Here is a 22,496-nt window from a genome sequence, read left to right as displayed (position 1 = left end):
ATCTTCCTGATCTGCTTTGTGGTTCAGGAAATCTTGCCATATGAACTTCCCCCCCAAGAGTTAGGCCTATTTTCCTGGGTGCAACTGTGTTTTATATTTCTCTCAGCGCTAAAGCTCTTCTTCCCTGCCTGCCTGACTGTTATTTGCCTGCTTTCTGCACTAGAGACATATAAGGCTACCACTCTCAGTCACTTGTCCTTTAACCTACATCCCACACTGCAGCCTCTGTGGGATTTAAATTCTACCCCGGAAGTTAGGGCTCCGGCGCGCTGCATGGCGGGAAGTGTAGTTCATCCCCACTCCCTTTGAACGCCTTCGCATAGTGCCAGGGAAGACGGTAAAAAACCACAAGTCCCCTGAGCCTTGGCGGTGGCCACCGCCCCTGCTACGCAGGCGCAGTGAAGAGGGCTGGTTTTTGAATCAGCGGCGTTGTTATTGACGCCATATTGCTGGTGTGGGAGAGTCACAGAGGGAAGTGCCGCCGCTGCCGCTGCCATCGCTTTTCATCGGCGGCCCCTGACCGGCGAGCCGAGCCCAGCTCCGCACCTACCGTCCCAGCAACCGTCCCGGGAACGGCCGGGGGCGGAATTCGCGAGGGCGGGGCGGGCGGAGAGCGAATCCGTCGGCGAAGGCGCCGCCGGGGGGGCCGGAGCCGCTCCCTGGAGAGGGCGATAGGGAGGAGGCGGAGGCCCTGACGCAGCTCCCCCTCCCATCCGCCCCAGACGGTGGGGAAGGCGCCTCTGGGCTGGGCCGGCTGCTGCCGTCTCCCCCCTCCCCTCGCACCGAGCCCCCTTAGCCCGCTCTCCCCGGGTCTCCGCAGCCCCCGGCCCGCTCCCCCCCGGCCATGGCTTGCGGCGCCACATTGAAAAGGACTCTGGATTTCGACCCTCTGCTGAGCCCGGCCTCCCCGAAGCGGAGGCGATGTGCGCCATTGTCAGCCCCGGCCTCCTCGGCCGCCGCCGCCGCCTCCTCCTTCGCCGCCGCCTCGCCGCAGAAATACCTGCGCATGGAGCCCTCGCCCTTCGGGGAGGTGTCCTCCCGCCTCACCACAGGTGGGTGCCGGGGGCCCCGTGGTGGGTGGGTGGGTGGGGGGGGGGGCGTTTGGGTGGGGCAGGGAAGCGGGTCCTGACTGGGGGGGGGTGGCGCTGTCGGCCCTCCTGGGGAGTGCGCAGGGCCGGGGGGGGGGGGGGGGGAAGAGCCCGGCTCTGGGTAGGGGAGGAGGGCAGCGGGGTGGGTCCCGAGTCTCCTCCAGCCATTTTCTCTCGGGCTGCGGGAATGGCAGCGGCACAGGCGGGGAGATTCCGGCTCTGCCTGGCATCGCCACGGAGGCGACACAATAGAAATGGCCGTTGGCAGCGGAGGGGGAGGGCTGGGCCGATGCCGGCCGGGGGGTGGGGGAGGTGCGGGCTGAGGCGACAGGTCGGGGCCGGGCTGGCTGGGGGATGGGAAGAGCCTCTTTCTAGCCAGGGGGCGCCGGGGTGGGGGGCGGGTTTCTTTGCGCTGGGGCGGGCGTGGAGGGTTTCGTTGGGCGGCTGGGGAGCCGCAGGGGCGAGTCAAACTGCGGAAATCCTGGGGGCGGAGGGGGGTGAGCATGTACGTAGGGGCGTGGGGGCGGCGCGATCGCACCCGGGAAAGGTGCCTGGGCTCGAGGCCCCTCTCTCTGGTCCCCCGATCGATTTGTTGCAGCCATTAGCGCCGGGAGCGAGTGGTGGTGCCTCAGTGAGGCGGGCGGCGGCACCTCCTCTCCTGCTGTTCAGATATTGGAGGGGGAGGGGGCATGTCCTGTCATCAATCACCCACAAAACGCCACCTGGGTAGGGGCGAAAGCGAATACAACAAAGGGAAAATGCCTTTTCCAGTCGCCTAGTGTGTGGCACGGACCGAAATGACAGTCTGTGGTGTCTTTAAAGTTTCATGGAAAAAACAGGTGATGAAAGCGATTGGCTTTAAATGCGTAAGTTGCCTTCGGGGCAAATAAAATGTAATTAGCGAGTCTCCCTCGTCACAGAGATGTTGGAGGAAAGAAACCCTTGCATGTTCTTCACAAGTAAGAGAAGATTCAACTGGTGGCCCTAAGACTTAGCTCTAGGCATGTTTGTGCAATTGTTTCAATTTTAAAAAACAACTTGATCAATTTCACAAACGAACCCAGGGGAAAATGAATTTTGGCTGAGTGTGCAGAGTGCTGGCTTCTGTGTCAAGTGTAGCCTACAGCTTCCAGTAATGCACTTCACACCGTTTGTCATCCGTGCATTCAGTCATGAGTTTTTTGTGGTGCTGCTGAGGTGTAAATCTCTCCTTTGTGTGCAGAAAAAGCCTTTCCTAAATTGTCACTAACTCAGGTCCTTTGTTAAATTTGTTACCCCTTTTGATAAGAATTGCTGGATTCTTATGTTTCCGGTGCTAAACTGTAGTTTTAAGTGTGTATTTTAAGTTCTTTGTTACTAGGACAGTTCTAATCTTACTGTAGCTTGCTTAACTCGATAGACAGCAGGCCCTGACTAAACACTTCTGGTTCTACAGGCTTTAGTCAAACACGAAAAAAGATCAAGTTTAAGGAATCATGATATTATAAGTATAAAATGGTAGTTTCTTAAATTTAGTGATGATGACTTAATATTTGATTTTTTTTGTAATAAAAATGTTTAAAGGGTTTTGAATGGATCACCAGGCAGCTTTGTAAAGGATAACACTGCAATAAGACATTTAAATGTCTGTACATATGTAATCTTTAAAAACAGGCTTAGTTTGCTTATCTTTTCAAAATATGGGTTACTGTTTAAATACTAAGATTTCAGTTAGATAATTTCTTAGGGAAATGGAAGGATCCATGCTATGAATAATTAATGTAAATGAGGTTTAAAAAAAAGCTGGTCAGGCCACTGCACTGTAATAGTAATACATCTTGCTCAAGGGAGGAGGAGTATTGATACAATTTCAAGGCATGGGCGGTAGTTAAAATCATTTCCTATCTTAATGCTAAATGGTCTTTATAGGGCCTTAAGATAAGATTTATTATTGGTTGATAATGTTGAGCATATATAGTTGGCCTGTCTGGGGTCCCTACCTCATCTTTTCTTTGAAAAAACTTAAATTCAAAGAATTTATAATGTCAAGAATATATATAATAATCCAGTAAATGCATCTTAAATGAACAAATTAAAGAAATTGTTCAGGTAGGAAAGATTATTATAATACACTAGTTTTTGGAGGGAAAATGCCAAAATCTAAGTGATTCTGTACAGCTGATCCAGATTCAACATCAGCTTTTATTTATGGGTCTTTGAATCCATACACCAGTTTTTAAACTTAATCTTCAAAATAAAATGTAAGAGACATTTGCTGTCAACAATTGTCAGTTTGGCAATGTCTCTAATCTCATCCAGCTGTCTGAATAGTAATGATAAAATGTTGAATAATAATTCAAGCATTAAAATTTCATCATAATTGATTTTTACTTTCCCAGCAGAAATAAGTGTTATAGTAGTCTTTAAACTGTGTTTTCCACTATTAGGTTCTAAATTGTGATCTTTTGATATGGTGTAGTTGGTTCTAATTATCGGAGTAATTATGGTGGCTTTGAATTATAATGTAATAAAAGATAAGGCACAAATCAATAAAAATGTTTGTGTTACTGAATGGTCTTGAACAACAACCTTGCTCAATTTAATTGGGAGTTATGCATGCTCACACATGGGTGTGCTCTGACATAAGATTGCTATAATAATGTTGTAATAATAGGAGCTTTTGCTTTGCCATGTCTCTTTAGTGTTTACGGAGCATATTGAAGTTCCGCCTAATTTTATGCTTTTCACTAAACATAGTTATAAGTAACATTTCTAAGTGTATTATTATCCTGGTCTTGCTAATACACTATTTAAAAATGAGAGCCTTCCCTTTTAAAGGCGCACTGTAAAGAGCCATAGTGCCTGTAGGTATATAACAGAGAATATTTTTTAAAAAACATTTCAAATTTAACCCAAACTTTCACTACTCAATTAATTTTTGCACTTATGGACAGTGAAATATACTCACAATAGGTAGAGTTTAGTTAATTTCACTCACGGTTTCTCAAGTACAATGCCCTAGTGTTTAGGTTTTCAATGCTTGCAGCCAGAATTTGTGTTAAATTTTGTTTAATGAACAGATTTCTAGTAATTTGAGACCTAAATTGTGTATGTAAAACAACTTGATGCTGCTGTTTAAATCAAGATGGTACTTCATACAACAAATACATTATTCTTTCTTTGACCTGTCAGTCCTGGTGCTGTTTAACTCCAGTTTATGTCTGTGCACCTCAGTATTTCAACACTTGATTGCTCTTTTCAGAAACAAATGTGTTATCTGGAAACAAAATGCAACTTGAATGGCAATAGTGTCTGCAGGAACACACATTGTATGCTAGCCAGATGAGACACCAGCTGTCTTAAGTATAAAATGCTTATAGGCAAATAAATGATATGGCTATTTGGGAGAGGGATGACTTTAGGATGAAATTTATATCTAATAGGAATGTTTTAATATTTTGTGGTTATTTGGACAGCTGTTAAGTCGCTTTTAGTTTCTCAGTGGATTTGACAGCTGAATTGTGTTTTTGTGGTTTCTCATCTATACCTCCTGTAGATCTTGTATCTAGTACTGTTATGACTATTTTGAATCATTCTTCCATTCCATAGCATGAAGTGTTTTGCATCTGTAAGGAATTATCTATCTTAAACTTTTAAATCAGGGTTTACTTACATCCACTATTTGCAGTGTGCAGACAATGCTATTTACCTACAACGATTCTGGTAGGAAAAGAGTGGCACTATCTTAATGTTAGTAAGATTCCCCCCCCCCCCTTTTTTTTTTTGAGTAGATTAGTCTTTGTACTCTCACTTGCCTGAAATTCCTTTTACGTATGTTCTAGCTAAGATTTGATTAGGTAAGAATATTTTGTGTGTATGTATATATAGAGGAGAGGGAGAGACAGACTGACTAGAAGGACAGAGCACTTTTTATTATAATTTATATTTGTTTGAAGGGCTAGGATTAAACCAAAATCATCAGAGGTGCTCACTTTCTTGTATCTGGAGGATTTCCCAGTGCAACATGGATTAGAATACATGCTTTATTGTGGTACCTCAAAAACAGATTGGCGGGTGGGCATTTAACTACAATGTAGTGAGTGATTTCAGTTATTCTGAAAATAAAGCATAAATGGTAGTGTCTTGAGTGTCTCCTTTTTTTAATAGTGAGGCCCAGGTTTCTCAAAGAGGCAGCCAGTTGTGTCAGGGTTTTTTGGTGGTTTTGTGTTCTGGGCACATAGGGACTAGAATGAGTCCACCAAGTTCAAATTCATTTGTGGCCTTGGCATGACTTTAAGCTTAGGTGTCCTGTGATAACTTGCTGTACCTTAAAACTTTCCCCTGTGAAATCTTAAAGCTACTGTGATCTTTTTATCAAGCTGATAAATGTAGGTGGTGGAAGTGGTGGGCGGAATGATGTATTTTTCCTCATTAAGATGTCAAGACAGGTTTATCTTCAATTGCTTTTGCTGAGGAGAGGAACGTATTCAGGGCAAAAATAGTAGTAATATTTTACTAATTGATAATTCTAGCATTGTGCTTATAATTAAAAGGCAGACTATGCTGTACTGGCTACAGGCTCTTCTGAAACTGAAGCTTTTAGGTTGATTGAAAGTGGGTCGGGTGGGAAACCGTCCAAAGAAATAAAAATACAGTGCAGATCTCGTCACTAGCTGTTTTAAATCTCCTTAACACTGATAGTAACTTCAGATGGCTTCTCTGCATCTCTGCTCCAGATTGCATATTGTACCTTTAAACAAACTCATATTTCAGGGGCATGCGTCCTTGAAAATGGCTTAGTCTCAAAGGTTAAATAGCAGCTAATACCTTACAAAATCATGAAAAACGTGTTTAGAATTAGCCTGAAAAATCTCTATTAAAAACACACGAACAAGATCTTTGAGTTCATCTACATTTGCAGTTTATTTTCCATCTGAAGTAATCATTCTCATGAGCATGTCCCTAGTAAGTAATTGATGTTACAAACCAAAGATTATAGGGGATGGATAGCTATTGGGAATACAAGGCCTTTCATTTCAGATGTCACTGGTTCAAATCCAGGCAGAGATTAGTAGTGAATGAAACTAATTAAACTAGTTCAACTTCCCAGATACCATCAGAAGTCTGCTTTTTCAGTGAGCACATATCCACATCACAAACCCACAATCTCTAAGTTCACCTTTATTGCTATCCTTGGCATAGAGGCCACTAATTGAACAGGTGTAAAAAACCGGATCATCTTCTCTAACTCTAGTTCAGGATTGAGGCACATTGGTTGATGATTTTGAAGAATACTGTATAGCTTTTGACCATGCTGTGTACCTGTTCTCATCCTTCATGAGTACTAAATTATTCTAAAATGGGATTTAACCTTCTTCTCACCTTCCCTTTTAAAGATATTGAAAAAGTGGAAAACAAGCAAGGACAGATGAATTCTTAAGAAATGCAGACTTCTGTTTTCATGCAAATATCCCTAGTAACTGTGGGCAAATGTGGTAAAGGAAAATTGGCTGTAAATAGTTTTTCCCTTGAGGTATCATTGAATATTTATTCATGAACAGAGATTAGTTGAGGATTTTGCCATTCAATATGTTTTAATCTTTCACAGGAAATTTTTACATCTAATATCTAAACCCAATTATAGTCTTAAATTATGCAAGAAAAAGAAATTGCCATACTTAGAGAGGAATAACTGTGTTGAATCTACCCTTGAGCTATCTTTCTCCTTTGACCTGTGAGTTACCGTCTCAGGAAACCTGCTCCTTCTGTCTGAAACCTAGCAGGCAGTGGCCAAGCACAAGTTTGAGAACCAAGACAAGTAAGTCTTGAAGGCCTTAAGAGGAGATGCACCATGTTGTTACTAGCAGTAAACAGAATTTAAATAGAAAAATTATCTTGTGCACACACTCATTAGCAGGACAGTTTGTCCTTGTATTATCATGGCAACATGCCAGGATTTTCAAAATACCCCAGTATCATAGAACTTTGTTCCCTGAATTAAAATACACTGGCTGTATATGAACTTGTTAAATGTTTACCTCATCTTGAGAGGTGATTTTTGAGTCTTATTAGGTGTATAAAGTGATTAATAGGCTGATCTTCAAATGTGACCTAAATGTTGAATTTATCCTGCATGTTTAGCTTCCAGTTTGACAATAAATTTATGATGATTGTAGAAAAATACTGAAATGCCAGTTGTCTGGCATATTTCACATTGTCTGTTCTATTATTTTTTATTCCTTAAGTCCCTGACCCAGGGATCTGGCATTTTCTGAAATGTCACATTATTGCAAAACACACTAATGCTAACGTGAATGCCAGACGTGGAGCAGAACCTTCATTAATTTGTGGTCCTGGATAATTGGATCTCATGAGGATGCCAGTTCTGCACCACTGGGTCTTTTGAGAGGTTCTGCTGGTGGTCCTGTAAATATGGGCACTGGCTGTGAATGTCAAAAACATGTTGATTATGGTGCCATCGATAAATATTACACAGCCCTTTAAGACAAATAATATTTTCAGTGTCAAAAACCAACAGATATTTTTCTGCCCCCAAACAAAAAAAGACATTGAAGTGACTGAGCATGACCAAAGCAAGAGAATGCTAAATGTCTGGATCTCTCTAAAATACATATCTTCATTAATTTTTTTTTCAAGATATCTTGGTTGGGTTGGCAGATTCTGGAGTGAGATCTGTTACTAAATGAAGAGCATTGGGGCCTCAATTGATATCCCGCTGCTCTCCCAAGGCATTTTCCTTGATGGTGAACTGGGGTAACAGCTCGTGGAAGTATCCTTGGCTGGTGATCCCGGAATCAGAGGTGTGGTGGCACCAAATGAAAGGCGTATGAACAAGGTGGACAGGCCTTGGCTAGTGAAAAAGCTGTCAATAAGTGAGATCATAGTAACTAGGAATTAATGAACAGTAAAAAAGTTTATTTAAAAAGGAGCTGATTCCTTTCTTACTCCTTTATGATCTATAGATATAGATAACATCATGGTAGGTTTCTGTTTGTCTCCTTCGTGAAAATCTCAGGTTTGGTTAGGTTCTGCGTATGGTTGAGCATTTGACTGGTGCAAAAATGGTTGGTCAAATAATGTTAAAAATTATCATATTTTAAAGCATTAATTTATTAGAACCATAACAAAAGAGTAAGACGTTATGATCTCCATTAGGCTTTTTCAACAGCAACTCATGTCGTCTAGCATATTTTAAGATCTTTGAGACATTTAAGAGAAGGTGCCCATCAAATAAGACAAGGATTACCCAGTCATGGATGAAAGTGACTGCTCTACTACGTGGCACTGAAAAATGTCTGCTGGTACTTCTATTTTTGAAAAATTTGACAGTGCTTTTCATTTTTGACATGTGATGAGAAAGTTGTCAATCTTCAACATGACCAATGAAAAATAGCATCATAGGGCAGCACATCCAGAAGGTGGTTTGGATACTCCTTATCAGCAAAGCCCCAGCAGCTTTCATATTTGTAAATCAAGAAGTTTTTAATTAGTTCACTTCAGGTTTCAGTTAGTTCACTTTTTCCCAACATGTAGCATTAGCATATAGTAAAGTGAGTGATCGAGGCATTTAAGTAGGCTTGCTAACAGATGGCACCATGATGCAATCAAAAAGGTAGGCCATCGGCTACATTAGAGTATTCTTGCTCAAATAATGGGTGGTCAGTTACGTTATTTGATCAGCTTGCCAAGCCCTAGTTCTGAGGGATTCTTTGGTTTGGTTCTAAAGAAATAAATTGGAAGGTGACATCACAAACTGAAACCTGAGCTTCAGGTTCCATTTCAGGGCTGGGAAAGCTGCCACTTCGATTTCAACCTACTGAATCACCATCCTATTTATTCTGCTAAAGTGTCTTTCAGCTCAACGACAGAAGCCAGGAACCAAGATTTCTGAGAGTGCTAATATAAAAAGCAGTTAAAAAAACAAAACAAAAACCCCAACATAAGGGGAAACCTGACAGTAACTCTAGACTTCATAATGGGAATAATGTTCCTTCCTTCCCAATTTTTTTGCCTTATTTCTTAAAAGTGAAATGCAGTTGCAATTTTAAATAATTTCTAGATAATTATTGGCCAGGGTGGGGTGAGTGACTGACGAACTCTAAATTAAAAAAACAAACTTTTGACGACCCTTAATCATGCATTAAGGAAAGTATGAACTATCCAACAATTGTTTGGAAATGGTTATTCAATCTAGCACTCTATTAGCATGACGAGTCATATGGCAGCATTGGCAGAGCATGTAGAGATGGCACTTAGAAGTACCTAGTTGATGCTTGGTTCAGTAATGGGAGGGTTATATGTAGCAAATGAACTTGTAACTTGGAGCATAAGGGACCAGAAGGCTGGCTAATAGCCTAGGTCAGGAAACACAGGGGATTGGGAGGGTGTAAAACATCGGTTAAGCTTTCCTTTTGTCTCTGGACCCACTCAACTTAATGGATGCTGTTCATCTTCCTGCTTATCAGCAGGAAAACAAAGACAAAGCTGACTATTTCTGTATTTAAACTAGGGGATGAGGGAAGCCCTACATTTTTTGTCTGAGTTTAAGTGCAGTAATTTTTTGTGTAAATGTAGACTTGTATGCTTTCTGTTGTTAGACTGTGTCCAGGAATTGTAAAGATGAATAACCTTCACTCCTCCTTAGAAGTGGTGGCTCTTTGATCTCCCTTTCTCTCTTCCTCCCCCCCACCCCCCCTTCAGTCAGTTACACTGGCAGTAGCATTCCCCAAATCATCATTCATCCCAACCTGCAACCCGATTTCTAAAATTGATCGGGGCATGTAATGCAGAGGCTTAACTGTTGCTGCCGGTGACATGCTTTTTCTTTGGGTACAAAGATCCATATTTGTAATTATTTTAATGTTGCGACCTTCTATAAAGCAGTACATTCAAGTTTCACAAACATTTTTGAAGTAAATTTACTATCAACACTTTTTCCAGATAATTGTGTAAACGAAAGGTTCTCAAACTGTGGTCTGCAGAGCGCTCGATGGTCCGCAGAGCTGTGTGATCATATGACATTGCTTCTTCCAACTGCCAAATTGAATTGAAGGTAGCTAAAATACAAAATTACTTAATTTGACTTTTTTTGTGTGTGTGCAATTGCTGCACTTCCAGCCTCATCTTCACCACGAAAAAGGTCAAGTTTCATGACTTAAGTGTGACCATTTTTTCTAGTCTTAGTTGAGACAAAGTATATCTGGGTAGATTAAAGACCATGATTTTTTTTTAAACTTTTTTTATTTAAACTAGATTTTTAACATTCAGATCAGATTTTTAATAGAAGCATTGTTCATTCCTCACTTTCTTCCCATTTTATAGACTTTTAAAGTAGCTTATTTGTACTGGTTTCTTTAGTTACCTGATAGTTAGATTTCAGAGTAGCAGCCGTGTTAGTCTGTATTCGCAAAAAGAAAAGGAGTACTTGTGGCACCTGAGAGACTAACCAATTTATTTGAGCATATTGAAGTGAGGTGTAGCTCACGAAAGCTTATGCTCAGATAAATTGGTTAGTCTCTCAGGTGCCACAAGTACTCCTTTTCTTTTTGCTGATAGTTAGAATTTCAGTTCCCTCCCCCCCCCCCGCCCCCCTTCTAAGAAGTTTCACACTTAAAATGCTCATCAGTGCTAGAAAGACATGCCCGTGGCCTCATTAACATCATTATTGCGAGACTAACAAATTCAACCACAGAATTGATAAAGTAAATAGCCCCTGCTTTATTTGCAACTAACACCACCTTTCTATATATTGAACTTCCACAGATCAAGAAATCTGACATGTTTTTGACCAGGCTAATGCTCCTCCATCCGGGAGTGCAGTTAGATAACTGTGTTTAGGAGCTGACTTTAGGCTACTGTTTTTGAAATTTTGGGCCTAGGTATAAAGAGGTCACTGACTTTGATGTATTGGAAGTTTAAATAACTTTTCACTGTTAACACCAAAGCGGTTTTGGTTTGAAGTGACAGATTTTGTGCAGTCAAGAAGTTTTTAATTAAAAACTATTTTAGCTAGTCCTTAATGCTGCAAACACATGCTAAATTATAAGCACAAGGCCCATGATTCACATGATTTGAAGTCAGTGGGACTGTTCATGTTATGAATCTGTTTACGTGTTTATGGGATATGGGCTTTCATTTTCAGTATTTTGTTTTTGGCCTATAGCAGTTTTAGTACAAATAAAATAAGATACCATTGTGGCTTAAACTTCAGCACCTACACTTAAAGCTGTGCAAATAATCAATTTTATAGTTTGCTGGTTGAACCAAAACCTTTTTTAAAAAAATCCTTTTAGGATATACACAAGAATTTTTTCTGTTTTCTTACCAAAACAAAAAACCCTGACAAAAGTTTTGAATGAAATACTTTCTTTTGCTTTGGGGCATTTAAAGTGTTTTTTCATCTAAAGCAAAGGAACTATGAAACTAATGGAGGAGGAAGCGGTGGTGCCCCTTTATATTCTGAATCCCAGGGGAGTGCTCTACCCATGGGGCTGTGGGAGACCAGGGTTCAGGTTCCCCCTTCCTGCGTGAATTGCCTAATCACCAGGTTATATAGTCATTTTTTCTCTCTAGCTCAGCTAAGCATCTGGAACAAGAGATGGTTGTGGTGCAGCTAAACCAGTTTTTAACAAAAATAGCCTCTTCTGCAGGTGCAAAGAGTATTTTCAGTTTATTCAACTAGTTTAGTTTATTAAAAATGGAGAAACTGAGTTGAAAAAGCAGAAAAGCTGGTTTATTGTTCCAGTCTGTGAATAAAAACTAGATATGAGAGAATGAAATCTACTGGTAGTAAAAGCTTGAAGGATGTGGTGACCAAAATAGTAAGTTCAGTTCCCTAATTAGATACTTCTTTTGTTTAATAATTAGGTTAGTTCCAAGTTTAGTTAACTTCGAACTAAATTATTAGTTTTTTCCTTTCTAGCACATGGAAGATAGTTTTATTGAGCTAATAAAAACAATTTTAAATTGCTGTTTATGTGCATTTTTAATTGAATTTAAATTTCCATCTAAATAGGGCTTCATAAAATCATAAGTAAAAATTAATCTAATAAATGAAATGGAACATTCCCCATTATCTAACATAAAAATGTAAAAATTCAGAATGTGAATAAAATGTGAGTTAAGCTATATAATTGTTTAAGTATCTATAGATACAGTATATCTGCTTGGTTAGCAACAAAGCACAAAATTTAGTGCAAAGGCTGTATTTAGTTGTAAATCAACATATTTTAATAGTTACCAACCCATGAGAATCGACCTTTCTTTAGGAAAATAAAAAGCAGTGTTGTAAAATAAGACTCAGACCCGTGATTTAAATCCGCGTTTCCTGCTTGCTGATTTAAATTATGATTAAAATCAGTGATTTAAATTGCTTTGATTAAAATTGGTCCAACCTGCTATCTGCCCTCAGTCTTCCTAGAGTTCACATAACCATTCCATGACAAAAAGTAATTGAAATACTATCATTTCTGATAAGAGTAAGAAAGTATCTTCCTTGAGTTCCTTGTATCCTAGACAGTAAAGGAGAAAATGTGTTGGTTTTGATTGTTCACTCCATACATGCTTATTGTATGTTTTGCTATGTAATGGTTTAGGGACTTGGAGTAGTTTAGCTTTTTTTATCCCAATTATTGTATTTCTGCTTTTAAGGTTTTTGTCCGGTGCCTTGAGTCTCAGTGGGATTTTTTTGTTCTATTCCTTTGCAGGGGTTATTGATAAAAGCTTGTGGGTTTTTTGTTTGGTACTCTAGTGGTAGACAGGAAGAAGTTAAACTGTTTTGGTTGAGATGGCTTCAGAAATCGTTCGTTTTTTTTTAATTAAGCCAGGGGAATTCCCCTTATACTCTCAGTTACAGTTGAGAGTTTGTGTACATCTAGTATTTTTTGCAGAACTGCAGAAAAAGGCTTCTGTTGTGGTTTTGTCATGTTTGAAGTTTAATTGATGTCTGTAGAGTAGGTGAACCCAGATCTTAAAAAATTTACTTGACCCAGACTAGCCAGAGTGCAACATAGATGCGGTGGTGCCACACGCTTGAAATGTAAGCTGTCGGGGCTTGTCTACATGAACCCCTGGACTGTGGTAAGCTGGGGAGGGAATCTACCCTCCACTAGCCTGCTCGGTCTAACTGTGCACATGAACTTCGTGGATGCATATTAATAGTTAATGCGCTTTGATCTAGTCTTTGAAATGGGTGCACATGGATAGTAAGACTGCGACAGGCTAGATTCACACCCCAGCTTGTCACAGTCTGTTCATGTAGACAAGCCCTAAGACAGTTGAGAACTACTACAATACATATTTTTCATAGTGTGGAACACACTTTAACACAGAACTGGTTGTCCTCCATTTCACAATCGCATAACATCTCAGTAGCTACGGCAGCACTTGGTTGTATAGAAAAATAATATTGAGGAAAGTAGTTAACTCTAAATGTAACTTAGTAGCTGGAAATGTGGCCTCAGCACCATGGTGGCCAGCAAGTGCTTCCTGGACCACAATTTGAGAGCCTCTGCTGTATTTCATTGTAACGCGTTGTGCATACGTATGCTTTTACAAATGGATTAGAAAGCCTAACTTACTATGTCCCTTGCTTTCATTATACTGCCTTCCTTTCTGGCTTCACTACAGTTTTTTAATATTCTATGGATTATACACCATGGTCTATCATCGCAAACGAGAAGCCCGCTTGCTGAAGGTGCAAGGATACCTAGGAGGGGTCTGACACTGCCCCTGCCCAAGTGATCTGTTTTTTGTAACCTGTCGCTAGGAGGTATCTGATATTTGAAGCCTCCAAACTCCTCTGACTGCTGAAAGGCAGAGAGAGAAATACGAGAGGAAGGATAGTTCTGTGGTTAAACCTCTGGGCCAGGAATCAGAAGATCTGTTTCCTACTACTGGCTCTGCCACAGACTTATCTGATTTTGGGCAAGTCACTTAAGCCTCTATACCTCAGTTTACCTATTTGACAGTAGTGTTAAATTAATCCATTATGAGATGCTTAGACACAGTGTTGCCTACAGGATTCTGTATAGCAGAACCATGTTGCAGTTTAGCAAAAAACAAAGGAGCAGCAGGAATGTACTGACTAAAGTTGTCTGTGGATTCAGGGAGGCAGCATGCCATTACTTTCTGTTTAGCTGACATTTGGAAAGTTATCTTTGCCCTAAGGACTAGAAACTTAATTTTGTAAAATGAAAGTCTAGAGTCTTCAGAAGCTAATGATCATCCTGGGAAGTGTTGTTTTTGCTGCGAGCAGTAGGTTTTTCCAAGCCGTGGTTTGACCTGCAGAAATCTGAAAAATGCCTTCAGTGGGAGAGGGGTGTCTGTAAGCATCTGGAGGCCTTCTTTAAAGAGCAGAAAGCCTGTCGATTTTTTTCTTCTAATTGCCTTTGAAGGTTTTTTTTATGTGTTTTGTGAAACTGGGGATGGGGGGCCAATGTATGTAGTTCTTTGTATTATGTTGTGTAATTCATGTGCTGATGCTTATGTGAGCAAAAGCTATGAAAGTTGCTAGAGGTAACTGTTGTAGAGAAGGCAACATAGGAATGACTTGGGGGGACGGGGGTAAGGGAAGGGATGTTTCGGTTACACTTTGAACATGTTTCTAGAAATTATTAGATGCCAGATTTTGAAATAAAACTTGTGTAAAACATGTAAGAATTTCTATTTTCTTATTGTATAGCAGTACCTTGGGGGTAATGGGAATTAACAATTAATATTACTTTAAATTGTGGGGAGGTTTTATACATAGCCACTTAAAAATTCATTGGGTATAATTGTGACATTTCAATATGTATCTCATTTGCATATTCATTTCTTAAGTTTAGAAGAGCATATATACCAGTAGTTAACAACACCTGGAATGATGATCATTTAGATGCTATATTTTAAATTATTGAGATTAGATTATTCAAGTTACTTAAATATTACCAAATTATACAAATTTTGAACTCCATATTGTTGTGTTCTTCAAAAGAGAGCAAAAATTGATCCATGAAACATTACTTGTCTGGCCCATGGTTTAGAAAGCTGCTGATCCTGAAAGTTTTTGTACTGATTTGCCTAATCGATTGTAGTCCTGGGAGATGTCAAAATAATAGTCCCTCTATACAATCCTGTTATTCTGATTACTCTCGTTTTCTTCCCCTTAAGTTGCAACATGTTATCAGCAACTCTGGAAAAAATTAAAAATCAATATTTCACACTATCTGGAAGCTTGGAGTATCTGCTTTTAAATGATTGGTTTCTAATTATGGAGGTGTGTAGATATCAGCCCTTAATTAAGATGAGATATAAGGGTGGGGTCAAAGGGAAGCAAGATAGTAATCAGAAGGAACTGCATTAAAATCAAATAGGTCAACAGAAGGTGGATAGTGCTATTAGAACTGGAAGGTTGAAACTCCCAGGTTTCCAAAGGTGTCTGTCATTTACTTCTAACCATGATAGTTCGTGACCGTAAAACTGTCACTAATTATTCACCCTCAGAGGGCTTTTGAGGTTGGTCTTGTACCTCAGATCAGTGTAACTTGTCACTTGTATCTTCAGTTTTTTATCATGAATATTATGGAGTGGACTTCTTTAAATGTCAGATTCTTTATTTATAGTTGCATTTTACACATGAATATAATTGATAAAATGGCCCCTTTAATGGCTTGCAGACTTACACATCACTTTAGGAACTGTTACTGGTGTCAGTTAATTATCCCGGGTGCTTGATATCTGAAATGGAAATAAAGTTGAGGGATACTGTAAAGTAGTCATTACTAAGTTAACTTTTGTTTTAACTCTTGTTTTAGAACAAATTCTGTACAACATAAAACAGGAGTACAAACGCATGCAGAAGAGGAGACATTTAGAAAATAGCTTCCAGCAGACAGATCCTTGTTGTTCTACTGATGCACAGCCACATGCATTTCTCCTTACTGGACCAGCTTTGCCAGGTATCTAGCCACAACTCTGTATAACTTTGCTATATATACACACCTCATGACTCCATGTGCGTAGATAACTTTCCTCAAGTTCTCACATTCCCTGTGAACCGACTCTTGCTCGAGCCATATCCTTAGTGTTGGTGGAGTTACATTCATTGCAAGCATTAATGTCGTGGCAGATTCCAGCTTTGATTAAAAGAATTAAAATAGATAACCCCTTGAAGGTTTTGTTAGCTCATTCCCAGTAAATCATTCTGCAAACAAACTTTTTGTAAACCATTGAGCAGCAGATGTCTTTACAGAAAGATCAGCTGATACTTTAAAAACGGATGTAACTTTACTCACAATGAATGCTTAGGATCCTTAATGAGGACATGTTTCTGTATGACATGTCTTTTCTTTTCTATAATAGACATTTTTGCATGTAGTAAACACTATTTAACATTTTTTGAGGCTTTTGTTATCCTTACAGCATGCTGAACTGAGAGCATAATTTTAGATTACTTCCTTTAAGTGATGGTATAAAATATTTCCAGTATCAATAAAATTTGGAAGTATCCAAAAATTAAAGCAAGATTTTGCCAAATGTTTCGTTTGGAGAACACATTTAATGTAATAGAGATGATGTAGAAAGCTGGAAGATGTTGAAATGTTGACTTTGAGTTACTTATGTGTAAATATTTAATCATAGGTACTTCATCTGCAGCATCATCACCATTGAAAAAAGAACAGCCCCTGTTTACTCTCAGACAAGTTGGAATGATCTGTGAACGTTTGCTGAAAGAACGTGAAGAGAAAATCCGTGAAGAGTATGAAGAAATTTTGACCACAAAACTTGCAGGTGTGTTTGAATTAAATGTAACTTGAAAAAATTGATTAATATATTGGCAGCCTCAGTAATTTTTGTAACTTCAATGTTCTATCCGGTTAAGAAATGAGATGCCCAAGTGGAAAATTTAAGTTTCCATCTCTGGACATAGCAGAAGTGATAACATAGTGTCTGTTGTAGACTATCTGGCCCATCTTCTGTGCTGCTATGTACGGAAGCTATAGCTCCATGGGTATTTCTACACCATCAATTGGTGGAAGAAAAGTTTTTATTTCAAATAGAACTTTCTCTTGCTGGCATATTTGAGCTGACCATCTCCTCCCTATTTTATGTCTACACAGAGAAAATGGCTTCCTATTTGGCTTTCCTAAGAGCCATTTGCAAAGTTTTTTTTTTCCCTTGGGAAGGGCTTTTTCCTTAATTTTTTATAGGAGTTTTGCATTTGATGTAGAGGGGACAGTATATGGGGCAGATACCTTTAGCACAGGAAGTTTCCCATTTACCAACCCTGATTAATCCCAAACAACCATCAGTGTTTGGCTACTATTCAGGTGCTTTTCCAATCAGTGGCATTGTTACTTTCTTCTTTACTACACAGTGGATTGCCTGTTTCCCCTGCTCCTGAAACCTTTTTCATTGTGGGCAGTTGCATTCACTCCTTGCTCTTCGTGCTGGATTGCTGGCTCACTGACTTAGTTCAATTAGTGGAGGCGAGGAATTTTGGCTTTACTTGTGGCTGGGCATCCCACAGGTCCATCTTAGATCTGAATGTCCTTAGGCTCAAAGCAGTGTAAAAATACACATGTAAATAGTAGTTTTTCTACCATGTTCACTTTTAAGCAGCCCCGGTATTCCTGAATACCTGTGTTAGGTAGATGGCTTCACAGTGCTGTAGTACCTATGTATAATTTTAGAGTCTTTCCCTCAGGATCATCAGGTGCATTCCTTCTTAAGTGTTCTCTACTATGGTATGATTATAAAAGCTCAGTTGAAGACCAGGAATGTTTACGCATTCATGTTCTGGATAACTACAGGTTTCCAACCTAGGAGGTTGTCTGCATGACCAGTACTTCCTGAAAAATCTCTAGTTAGACACTCCTCCCTCAGTCAGAGTTTCACTGGAGACTGATCTCTTGGGGAGACGAGCTCATGTGGTGATTAGTGTGCTCTTAGGGCAGAGGTTACCAAAAAGAGGGTTAGAAATACCATAGGATCATATTACCTCATTCGTATATGGAGCAATGACAGATGTTCTGTAATATACGGGAACTTTTGAGGAGAGAGTGCCAAATTAAAATCCAGAGCAAGTCCCTCGGCAAGAGACCAGTTAAGTTGTTTTTTACCACCACAATGGTTGTATCCCCTTCCAATACACACATCCTTTCCAAGATGATAGCTAGTCAGCATGAAAGGATAAATCAGTAGAAATCTAGTCCTGGAAATTCTCTAGCAGATCTTAACCAAATGGCTTTCTCCGCCTAAGCCGACTTGTTCACCACTTGGTACTTTTCAAAGTTCAGAGTCTCTTCTTGCTTCTGCAACTATTAGGGTTTCTTTATAGTTTACCGGAGAGCTCCTTTTTTTCCCATCTTTCATTGTGTATGGATGTCTCTCAAACAATTGAATTTTCCAAATAGTGAACCTGATTCAGTGGTGTTCCTTTGTTCTTCCTTATCTCCACTACCTGGAACCGTAATCAGCATTCACTTGGGCTTAGAATCATTAGAGATACTAGCCTCAGTAGGGCTCTGGCTAAAACATTATTCCTCTTCTATTCCCTGTGAAAGTTACTCTGGAGTTCCCTATATAAAAGCTTTTTCAGGTCTGAGAAGGTTAGTTAGGTTCAAGTCACAGGGTACTGGCATATATTGATATCGCCTGCTGTATTCTTACCTAGCACCATGGTATTTCTCATTCCTTTGTAGTTGTGGTGATTACCTACTTTTAAGGCAACCTGGAAAAACCCAGAGTTCTAATGTTGTGCTACAAACCCTCATTAAAACTAATTTTAAAGAGCCAGCTGGGGATTTGTCCCTTTCCTGTGACATACAGTTTGATGAGAAGGATAAGTGATCATGGATTTCTGTTTCATTTGGAGACCCGTACTTTGAGCATACTAGATAATAGTATGCAAACCAGTGCTGTACTGAGCCAAATTTAAATTCACAAAGAGAACTTACAGGGTGGCCATCTGGTTTTTAATATATTGTTTTTCTAAAGATTCTAAAATTGAGTTGCTGCTGGTCTTGGATACTGTTTCTGGGCAACCAATTGGCTCACATTGGGTATGTCTACACTGCAATTAAAAACCTGGGCTCTGATGAAAGGGCTGCTTAATTATGGTGTAGATGCTCAGCCTGGAGCATGGAACCTGCAAGGTGGGAGGGTCCTGGAGTGCCCCAGTGCCTATACCGCAGTTAAACAGCCCCTTTGCCTGAGCTGTGTGAACCTGAGTCAGCTTGCATGGGCCAGCCACAGGTGTCTAAGTGCAGTGTAGACATACCTGTTGTGTTATCCCAGTATTTTGGCTAATGTCCTCATGTGGCTGAGGAAGAGTTGGCTGAATCTGAATTCCAGTAAGTTAGAGATGATGCTTGAGGGGAGAGGGAATACCTTTTAAAAAACTGGCTGCCTTGTTACTGGACCAGTTCCAGTCAAAGTTTTGAAGGCACACAGATCATCAAAACCATCCACACTTAGGAGTTCTTTTGCACTGCTTGCTGATTACTGATTCACTGTTTACTTTGCTCATCCCTGCAGGAGGATGGGACTTTCATGGGGGGGACCCTCAGACTGGGACTCTTCTGTGGAAACCCAAGAACTACTGCTACATTTTTGGTTGAAGATTGCTTTCTTTAACCTTGCCTCTTCTAAGAACAGTGCAGAGCACTTAAAAGTAATAACCCAACACACCTCACATGCGGTTTTCCACAGGGGAGGAAGGGGAATGGAGAGGAGCTGCATCTGATAGATCTTCTTTAATTTCCTAATTCTAAAAGTTAATACCATGTTGATGGGTGCAATATTAGAAACTGAAGAGAATATGAAAAAATGTGTTATGTATGTGATGTATAGAGATTCCTTCTGGAAAGGACTAATTTTGAGTTCAGAGTGAACTGAATATTCTTTATAGCATCATCTTAATCTTAGTATTTAGTTTGAGGAGATTACTCAATAGCTGATTTTACTAAACCCGCAGTCACCTGTTCCCTATTGTGACTATTTTTGCTGTTGAAATAAAGCAAATATTTTTCACTTAGCTTTTTATCCCATAGTTACCTGTTTCTTGCTTGTTCAACATTTTGGCAGTTAGTGACAATTTCTTGATTGTAATAAATCTTTTTTATACTTCTGTGCTGTCATTTCCCAGACGTTTAAATTCTGCCCTTTTGTAACTCTGTTCAGTGGTTAGAGGACGGAAGCTGAGTTCTACTTCCAGCCCTGCCACTCACAGACATTGCTCAGTTAACCACTCTGGGCCTTCATTATGCATCTGTAAAATTGGCATAATATGACCTTTAGGGATAATGTGAGAATTTGTGTGTTTGAAGTGCTTTGAGATCCTCTCTCTAAGTGCAGCATATTCCTTTGCCAAATTCCTCTGTCTTATTCTGTGCTGTAGTTTGCTTGTCAAGTGAAATCCAATTGATTGGTAACATGGTTTAATGGGGTGGATTTTTTTTAGGGGGCAGAGATGAGATGGCTGTATTGAATAATCCATACTTGCCCCTTACAGACTGTCAACGTTTGTTTAATTGATATAGCTTGCATGGCATAAAAAGTAAACCTTGACCGTTTTTTTTCATGCTAAGTTAAAAATTTGGTACACTCACTTCTAATGTTACTGTTTGCAGAACAATACGACGCATTTGTGAAGTTCACGCATGATCAGATCATGCGACGATATGGAGAACAGCCTGCTAGTTGTGAGTATCTCAGCATCTTTAACATCAAACAGGAACATTACATCTCTTGATGGTTCAGTAATTAAAATGGCCGGTAGTATCACTGTTTTTTTGGTCTAGATTTTAACTGAAAAGCACTGAGTTGAAAGCTTCAATTCATAATGCTATGGAGAATTTAGGGTGAAGTGAAAACGTGCTGTATAATATATCATATATGTGCATCAAATAGCTTTGCCTCCTGTAAACCATTGGGGCTTTTCGTTTTAAAGTGATTTTTGCTATTGTCTTAACTGATTTATATTCAGTTTGGATTCAGTTACCTTGTTAGTAACCTTTTCTTTTTTTCCTTTTTTCAGATGTTTCATGAATCATGTTTTCTGCATACGTGGGCTGCCCTATACACCCTAATTGTTGCAAGCTGTCCCAGTAAAAGACTTGCAGCAATGCCATATTTTCCCCCTTTTCCCCCCACCCCCGTGAACACAGGTTATTTCAAGCTTTTGTCAGTGGCAACCACTCTTATGCAGCAACTGGTTTTGGAGTGCTCCCTGATGTCAGTACCACCTGGATGTGGACCTTTGCTACCTGTAATAATACCAGTGGCCTCATTTGCTGTATCATTACGATTTGGCTTCTTATGTTAATAAGTTTGAAAAAGTAAAGGATTAAAGCTGGTGTTCTAGAACTTGCCCTTCACTGGTTGTGTAAATAAAAATGTAGAATGACACTTCTGACTGAAGTTAGTGTGGTTTTCGTAACTGTGCACAACAACAAAACTGTAATCACAGTTAAATTAGAATGTAACCCCAGGACAATTTTAAGCAACTAGCCCACAGTACTGCCTGTGAAATAGTAAAGGAGGGCATTTCTGTATTCCATGACTTTTTGGGGGGTTAAGAATGGGTTTATATGATTTCTCATTTTTGTAGTTTTTATTTATTCTATCAGTCTTTAACAAATGTTTATTGCTGCAATTTTTCAGTGTATCATTGTTTTACTGCCCTTGTAGTACTGGAATTTAGTTGGAAGAATAAAACATTTACTTCTAATCTCTTGGTTTTTAATAGACAGGTGGCACTGCTGCTCTGTCTGAATAAAATGTATCCATATTTAAATGAAAATTTTATTTACTAGCAACTGAGGTAGGTGAGAGTTTAATTTAGGAGAGTGAAGTAGACTGAAATATTGAGTCATTCTGCAGAGATAAGAGATCATGCCTCTGTTACATTTGGATGAGCTGCTTCATGTGGAAGCATGTTTTTTATGTAACTGACCACAAACATCTGATTTGATATTAGTAATGTACTCAGCATCTGTTCTTTTCTAACCCCCAGATTTCAGTGATATCAAAGAAATGTGTTTATAAGACAGACTTGGCTATTTTTTCACTCTGGGAATATAAGCTGTTTAAAACATAGCTTTTGATTAAGCTGCAGTAACCAGATGTGTCTATATGCATGTTAGATCTTGACATCCCACGCCCACTATTGTGTTGGGAAAAGGTTTATTTTGTCTTATTTTGGTATTTAAAGTTGAACTGCAGTGGTAAAGTTTCAGATGTTGGGATGTGAGCTAAGTCCTCCTGTTTGGCAAACTGGCTCTAACTGATCTTTACAACATCCATTTTTGGAAAGCCTTTCTCTTCTCTTCAGTCCCTCATGAATGCTCATTTACTGGACTAGTGACTTCACTAGCACCAAAGAGATGCAAATAGCTCTATTTGTATTCTGAATTTCTGTGACAG

The 22,496-nt window shown here is 39.7% G+C and overlaps 1 protein-coding gene across 2 annotated transcripts; it reads left to right on the top strand.

Annotated features, from left to right (window-relative positions):
• Positions 1-422: 422 nt before the first annotated feature.
• On the top strand, positions 423-21,801 carry AKIRIN2 (akirin 2). 2 transcript variants are annotated; one of them, XR_012157988.1, is made up of 5 exons: positions 423-1,052; positions 15,884-16,027; positions 16,710-16,859; positions 19,608-19,743; positions 20,702-20,779. XR_012157988.1 is itself a non-coding variant. In XM_073336640.1 (5 exons), exons 1-5 carry the CDS (start codon positions 845-847, stop codon positions 21,117-21,119), a joined length of 585 nt encoding a protein of 194 aa, XP_073192741.1. In that variant the 5' UTR covers positions 425-844; the 3' UTR covers positions 21,120-21,801. The 2 variants fall into 2 exon arrangements, 1 of the variants encoding a protein (XP_073192741.1); XM_073336640.1 differs by lacking the exon at positions 19,608-19,743 and adding an exon at positions 21,109-21,801 and having other exon boundaries at positions 425-1,052; positions 20,702-20,773.
• Positions 21,802-22,496: the final 695 nt, after the last annotated feature.

Source organism: Lepidochelys kempii, chromosome 3 (assembly GCF_965140265.1).
Source record: "Lepidochelys kempii isolate rLepKem1 chromosome 3, rLepKem1.hap2, whole genome shotgun sequence".
NCBI lineage: Eukaryota > Metazoa > Chordata > Testudines > Cheloniidae > Lepidochelys > Lepidochelys kempii.
The sequence above is the reverse complement of the archived record's forward strand: the minus strand, read 5'-3'. Positions and strand labels throughout refer to the sequence as shown.

Bases quoted from the DNA above. Each gene is read 5' to 3' on its own strand.
- AKIRIN2 (XM_073336640.1), top strand. From the start codon at position 845: ATGGCTTGCGGCGCCACATTGAAAAGGACTCTGGATTTCGACCCTCTG. The intron at 1,053-15,883 runs GTGGGTGCCGGG...CTCTTGTTTTAG, and splicing joins GTCCTCCCGCCTCACCACAG to AACAAATTCTGTACAACATA. The intron at 16,860-20,701 runs GTGTGTTTGAAT...TACTGTTTGCAG, and splicing joins TTTGACCACAAAACTTGCAG to AACAATACGACGCATTTGTG.